The sequence below is a fragment of the Pseudorasbora parva genome, chromosome 12 (genome assembly GCF_024679245.1).
Source record: "Pseudorasbora parva isolate DD20220531a chromosome 12, ASM2467924v1, whole genome shotgun sequence".
NCBI lineage: Eukaryota > Metazoa > Chordata > Actinopteri > Cypriniformes > Gobionidae > Pseudorasbora > Pseudorasbora parva.
In genome coordinates, this window is record NC_090183.1 from 33,274,499 (window position 1) to 33,281,755 (window position 7,257).

General features: G+C 39.9%; 1 protein-coding gene across 1 annotated transcript; it reads right to left on the reverse strand.

Moving 5' to 3' along the window:
* Positions 1-802: 802 nt before the first annotated feature.
* her6 (hairy-related 6) lies at positions 803-2,833 on the reverse strand. The gene is made up of 4 exons (XM_067458444.1): positions 2,269-2,833; positions 2,056-2,151; positions 1,853-1,940; positions 803-1,619 (listed from the first exon to the last, which is right to left on the reverse strand). The coding sequence occupies exons 1-4, from the start codon at positions 2,374-2,376 to the stop codon at positions 1,099-1,101; spliced, it is 813 nt and encodes a 270-aa protein (XP_067314545.1). The 5' UTR covers positions 2,377-2,833; the 3' UTR covers positions 803-1,098.
* Between the last annotated feature and the right edge of the window lie 4,424 nt (positions 2,834-7,257).

Genomic DNA, 7,257 nt, shown 5'->3' on the forward strand with positions numbered 1-7,257 from the left:
TCACTCTCTGCTATTGAACTTTGTTGCTATATTTCAGCTTCAGACTCTTGTAAGCCTCTTGATGGCTTACTGCATGTCACACACAACTCATATACAGGTATTAATCGTTCAATAGTAGCCGAGGTAATATGATCATGAAGTGGGCTACTTTTGATAAAATCCCTAGGCCTATTTATAAAGTGATATGCTAATTCAAGTTTATTTATCACGTTGTTATCAAAAAAAAAAGTAAATTAATCGGGTATTATCGAGAATCTTCATTTAATTAAACGTAAAATAATATTTAAAATAACTTGTTAAACACTATCGATAGAAATGGCGAATTAGGATGTATATCCTGACAAAATCAAGCTTTGTAAAATAATAATAATAATAATAATAATAATAATAATAATAATAATGATAATAATAATAATAATAATAGCCTAATAATAAAAAATATTGGGTTTAACTAGGATCAAGCCTGGGCTAGAAGTAACACCAGCTAGCTTAGGCTCAGTAGCCTTAAAACGAGGCTTAGTCACAGATGTAGTTTGACCAGTTGATTGTAATGACTTTAAAAAGAAAAATAAGCTACTTAAAACAACTTCTTAGACTACTACACTCGAGGCCATTACACCGGCGCGATGAAACAAGTTTTCCTGAGTTTGTGCTTTACAGTGATAAAGAACAAGACAAGCTTCTTCAAAAACTGCAGCATGTTCAGCCTAAACATGCGATACTGCCTGAATCATTGCTCAAAGTATGAATAAAACTTCACAAGAATTGTGTATTACTAAACACTGAGGCCAAACGTTTGATTTTGTAATATGTCATTTATTTATCTTCCAAAATGAAGAAACTTGAAAGCGCATTCAACATATCTTTGGCATCACAACGTGGAAAAGATACCGCAAATATAAAAATGCATTGAACGGAATTCAACAATATACAAAACTTATTTCAATATGAACTTCTCTCCCTTTTGATCTATACAAATATAGTGCATCGTCTCTTAAAACACATTTTCCATACAAAAGAACATAAAAGTAAACGCTGAACAAAGAAAACAAGTGTAATTTGTCTTTAAGAGTCTTTAAGAGTTTTTTTCCGCCCTGTCTACCAAGGCCTCCAAACGGAATCTGGCGTGACGGACGGTGCTCCCGGAGACACGGCCACCGGAACCGGTGTGTTGGAATTGTTGGCATACACTGGGATAACGGGGCCGTTTGGAGCAAAGGCAGCGTTGGGAATCAAAAAGGCGAACTGTCCGTCTGTGGCCGGCACAAGCTGGAAACCTCCGTAAACTTTTGTTGCGTCAGAAGTCAAGTTGGAGGAAGAGCCGCTTTTGCAGGGGACTCCGCTAAGAGGCACAACGTTGGCTTGTTGAGTCGCGCTGGGGATTTGAACCATCGGTTGACTGAAGGATGGATGAGGAGGCCCGGCGGGTATCTGGTGCTGTGTTGGGTAATTCATCGCGTTGATCTGTGTCATGCAGCTGGCTAGGTGACCCAGCAGCCGGGTCCTGACCTCGGTGTTAACCCCTTCACAGGTGGACAGGAACCGGGTCACCTCGTTCATGCATTCACTGAATCCAGCTCTGTATTTCCCAAGAACGGTGGGATCGGTGTTCAGGGCAGCTGTAAAGAACACGAGGAAAGACTCTCGGTCAGATAATCTTGAGTAGCTGGACATGGAATTGTTTTGAGTAGCCTAAGTTATAAAACTACTTATATTCTATCTAGTTGAATTCTGGGGGAAACTAATCTCGCAGCAGAGAGACGCGCCGAGTGAAAACTTACTGGAAGATCTCATCAAAAAAAAAAAAAAAATTCACCCTTTTTTATGAATATGCATTAGATGCGCGACTTACCGGTCATTTGTGCCCGCTGCATGTTTCTGAGATGTTTCACTGTCATCTCCAGGATGTCCGCTTTCTCAAGTTTCGAGTGTCTGGAGCTCTGTGTAAAAAAAAAATTAAAAATAGACCGGTTTAGATAGGCGGATATGCAAGGAGATACATTTGTATTTAACCCAGATGTAATTGTTTGAATCAATCTGACTTTCGGTACTTACATCTTTTTTCAAGGCATCTAAGATGAGCGTTTTCAGCTGACCCAAGCTTTCGTTGATTCTCGCTCTTCTTCTTTTCTCCATAATAGGTTTAGAAGACTAAAATGCAAATGAAAAAGAAAAAGAAGTCAACTTCGGGAACTGTTTCTCGATGTAGTAGTGCGCACATGCGCGCTATTGGAAATAAATGCAGAACGGTTCAATCTCAATACAAACCTTTCTGTGCTCTGAAGCCGTTTTGGGTTTATCAGGTGTACTGTTCATGCTCGCTGGAGTCGCGGCAACCGGAGAAGAGGAGTTTTTTTCCATGATGTCGGCAGGCATCTTCTCTGGGAAGTATCCTTTGAGATGTATTTATTTTTAAAAAGGAAATCCTCCTGTTCAGTATATCTTCTATTAGAGTGAACGCTGTTCAGTAACGTTACGCAGATACAGTTCCAGATATGAATGGATATCCGCACGAAGTGTCCCGATTTCAACTGCTGCGGCAATGATGTCACAGTCTCTGATTTCACCGTTTGCCAGCGGTCGTAGCAACTGCCTGCCTCGGCGTCGTGTTGGTCTTATTTATATCTCCGACTGCACGCGAACGGCTCGTGTGAAACTTCCCAAACTTTCTTTCCCACAGTAACTTTCTACCAATCAGCGTGAGGGACACGCGGCCCGAAGGGAGGATGGCTCGTGGTCGGCGTCCCTCCATTGGTTGTTTAGCATTTGAGCGGGTGGCCAATGGCGCGCGGCCGGGTTTAGGGCACAACCGGGACTGCCTTCAATCATTCAGTTTACATATTAACACTTAAGAGCCATCCCCGTGAAGAAACAGCAAACTGTGTAATTACAATTCATTACACATATAGATCCACTGAAACTAAGGAAACTTAAAATATACAAAGTTCACCACGTGAAAGTTGATTATTCCAATAGGCTATTTACATGTAAAACAATGCAGCTGAGTTTGCTTTTTACTAAATAATAATACATAAATAAAACGCATATGAAGACCGCACTATGTCACAATAGGGCAATGATAAAAAAATGCTTTTTAAAAGTGGTCTGAGTTTCATAATCTGACAAAAAGAGTAGGAATGTTAATCTTTTTTTTTCTGTCAGGTTACACTGAAAAAAAGTCCATTTAACTTCTCACAGTAATTGCTGTCATTCGATTTTAAGTGGCTGAAAATGCGCGTGATCACTGCAGGCTAACTTTCCCACCATTCTGATTTGACTTTAAAACTTTAAACATTTTTAGTGTACAAGTTCATTTGACAAGGCAGCGGTGTATTTCTTTAAGCGCGTCGCTGCTGTTGGCATTTTGACATCTGTCGGCTCACGAGCGCTATTGTGAATGTGGAGCACGTGCCAGGATGTTTTATTACCTCGGTGGTTGAGGTTTGGCTGGCGGGCTAGGGGTGGCGGTGGTGGTTTACATTAGAGGGAAGGTAAATAGCAGCTGCTGTTCTAAAAGCCTGGGAAAACCACGCCCACTGAGTGCTCGATCGGGCTTATCGGAATGCGAGCCAGTGTGAAGATATTTCAGACCGAAAGCGCGCACAGCGCGGATAGTGTCCTTGACTGTGTCTGACAGACGCAGCTCTTATTTAGGTCATGATTTTATGATCCTTGGACGAGGTCGCACACAAACGCCACTAAATTCATTCATGCTTTTCTGCCTGCACCGCAATGGAAATGCAAATAAAAGTCACAAAAAAAAAAAAAAAAAAAAAAAAAACATTTCGGACAAAACCTTGCGCACGGTGCCCTAAAGGGAAGATAGTGTCGAATGTTTTGACGTTTAAACGATTATTGCATATTTTTGCCATCTATCATCAACAGACTTGCCAGTTAGTGGTGTCATAATCCACTTACAGTAAAAACACTGTTTGGAGTGTGTGGAGTGTGTTGCCAGCCCTCTGATACGCACATTTACAGGGGTGAGAGTCTCCAGCTGCTGCAGACCCCGCGACACGTGGCGCGCAAGCGGCGGGGGAAGGCGCTGCTCCTGCCGGCTTTGCGCGCGTCTGCGGGACAGGGCGCCGGGGGTTCGCCTGCAGTTCACGAATGTGATATATCATAGTGGCAGGCTGCTAAACTGTCTGTGTAGTTATATGCGATTCTAATCACATTTCCTCAGTTTTGCTATAAAATGATATACGTATTGACGACACTACAGCGTTTATGTAACACGCATGGAGATGTTAATTAACTGCTATATAGCAATAATAAAAAAGAAGAAGACACAAAGCAATTACAGCTTGTTGATTATCAGTTTTACTTTACCTTTGTACATTAATGACCATTATATTGTACAGTTTGACTTAATATTTATTTTCTTAATTTTAATTTTTGACAGCTATTGTAACACTACAGTGTGAGTTGTGAGCTTAATAAAAATATTCTCTTATTTAAAAAATATTTAACATCTACAAGCATTTCAACTAGGCTACATTATTATTGTTTTTAAAACAGCTAGAAATAATGTCTGACCAGACATGTTTTCTATTTTATTAGCTGAAAATGTGCATATTTACGGCTTCAAATTAAAATGGTTATGAAAGGGGGGAGATGATGGATGGGGTGCATAACAATTATTTTGAACAAGTAAATTAGTGTTACAACCCACCCCACCTACTGTTACAACCCACCCTGGAAGTGGGGGAAGGTTGTAACTAACTTTGTGCTTCACACCAATTAACACAGTTTAGTGTTAAGTAGTTCTAAACAATGTCAATTTGAAGCAGATAAATATGGGAATAAAATATCGACGTTTGAGACACAAAACACTAAGTTATAGACAAAATGTGTTGCAATATTCTAGCTCCACGCATTTTTTAGCAAAACCTAGTACTCAAAGTACTCAATGTCCTATTTGTTTACACTGCGAAACAGATTCATAGCTCTTTCTCACACTTGTAAAGGACTCGCAAAACAAATGTATTGATGTCAAGTAGACAAAGAACGGTAGATTCAGAAACCTTTCGTCTCCGCATGAGTAACTTTCTCATGCTCGTGTTGCACAAGGGATCTAGAGGGTGCATTGAATTACGGGCAGGTTGTGTTGTCCCTCCCTTTACCCACCCCCCAAGCACCTGGACGCTGCCAGTCCCGTGTGCATTTTCCTGCAATGTTACCTTTTGTGAGATCATGTCGTCATTGTGTCTGTATGGGGGGAAAATGGGCTCATTGTTACAGTGTGTATTAATTGCAACAATAAAGCATACATCTGTGCAGTTAAGTTCATTATGGCTATGTAAAAAGTCCATATTATTTTTTCACTCAGTTTTATTGACCTAAGTATAGTTAAAGCAACATGTACTCATTTTAGCAAAGTCTTTATGTCACCGCTTCTCTCTCTATCTCTCTATCTCACTCACTCACGTAAGCACACTCACACACTTCCCTCTGCAGCCCCCTTCCACCCTCTTCTCTCTCTCTCTTGGAATCATATCTTTATCGAGGTCTCTCAACCATGGCTGTCCACACACAGCAATAATGTAATCAGGACTAAAGTACGTGAGAAAGTGGGAGATAGCATGCTCCCAAACAAGCTGAGCTGCAATCACAGAGCCGGTGTAAAGTTAATGTGTAAGCCAGTGATGAATGCCAGCTGCCAAAGGAAAGTCGCTGTTGACAGCTCAGAGGGATCTCTTGAAGAGGTCGGGCAGTCGGCAGCAAAGGTGTCATGGTGTCAGCCTCGCTCAAGGAGCTGTCAGTCACCTTTGACGGCTTACTGAAATACGTAAAATGACATTGGCAGATATCCATGTGTTGGAACAAGTAGATGAATTTTAGACTAGTGTATGTAAAAAATCAGGCAAATAATACTTAAAACAATTCAAATTTACCATTATTTACTCACTCACATGCTGTTCCAAACCTATAGACTAAAGGCCCTTTCACACCAAGAACGATAACTACAGAGATAACTATCTTGGCGTCCACACTAACAGATATCGTTCTGGTTATTCTAAGAATGCTTGTCTGTCACTTTAAATGCTCAAGCTCATTACACCAGAATAGATTCTGATTGGCTGTCAATGTTTGTATCATTAATCAGCTCAATGAAATAGCTCTGAAAGTGATTCCAAAGATATAGTTTCTCTGTGCCATTATCGTTATAGCTGTGGTGTGAACTCTGCAATTCTTTAATACTAAGAACGATTTTTGGAACTATATCTTTAACATTATTGTCCTTGGTGTGAACAGGCCTTAAAGGGACAGTTCACCCAAAACTGAAAATTAGCCCATGATTTACTCACCCTCAAGCCATCTTAGGTGTATATGACTTTCTTTTTTCAGATGAACACAATCTGAAATACCCTGGCTCTTCTAAGCTTTATAATGGCAGTGAATGGCAGACCAAAAAAGCGCATTCATCCATCCATTATAAAAGTAATCCATAAGGCTCTGGAGGAGTTAATAAAGGCCTTCTGAAGTAAAAATAATAATAATAATTTAACACATTATAAAGTAAAAAAAAAAAGTAAAATACTTACGACAAAAGCATAACTGGCGTAACTATGACGTCAGACTTAAGGTAAGGTAAGGATTTTGAACATAATATTTATTTAAATATGGATATCAAATACACACACATATATATATATATAACCAGACATTTACTTCAGAAGGCATTTATTAACCCACCAGAGCTGTATAGATTACTTTTATAATGGATGGATGCACTTTTTTTGTCTTTAAATTTTGGGTTGCCAATCACTGCATTATAAAGCTTGGATTAGCCAGCACATGTTTAAATATAACTCCAATCGTATTCGTCTGAAAGAAGAATGTAATATACGCCTAAGATGGCTTGAGGGTGAGTAAATCATGGGGTAATTTTCATTTTGGGGTAAACTATCTCTTTAAGTCTAACTATCCCTATAAACGGTATGTTTATAAACTGTATATCAGTTGTACTGTACAAAAATTGTACAACAATACAATCCACTGAGCGCCCTGTGTTTTTATCCCTCACAGCCTTGTTTTCATTTCTTCTTTTGTGTTCCACAGAAGAAATACAAAGATTTGTCATGAAACTCTAGATGACACAGACTGATAGGTCCTTAACTCAATCTGCTTGCCTCACACCATTCTCTATAGGGCACAGCTGATTGGTTCCTGCTGTATCAGTAGCCAATGAGCTAGCAGTGCGCCGTGTTTTCAGAAACCCTCCACCTTCCCCAGCTCCACCTGTGTAGATCCAAT

Coding starts and splice junctions, on each gene's coding strand:
- her6 (XM_067458444.1), bottom strand. CDS start 2,376: ATGCCTGCCGACATCATGGAAAAAAACTCCTCTTCTCCGGTTGCCGCG. Junction 2,152..2,268: donor CGGCTTCAGAGCACAGAAAG/GTTTGTATTGAG, acceptor TTTGCATTTTAG/TCTTCTAAACCTATTATGGA. Junction 1,941..2,055: donor TAGATGCCTTGAAAAAAGAT/GTAAGTACCGAA, acceptor TTTTTTACACAG/AGCTCCAGACACTCGAAACT.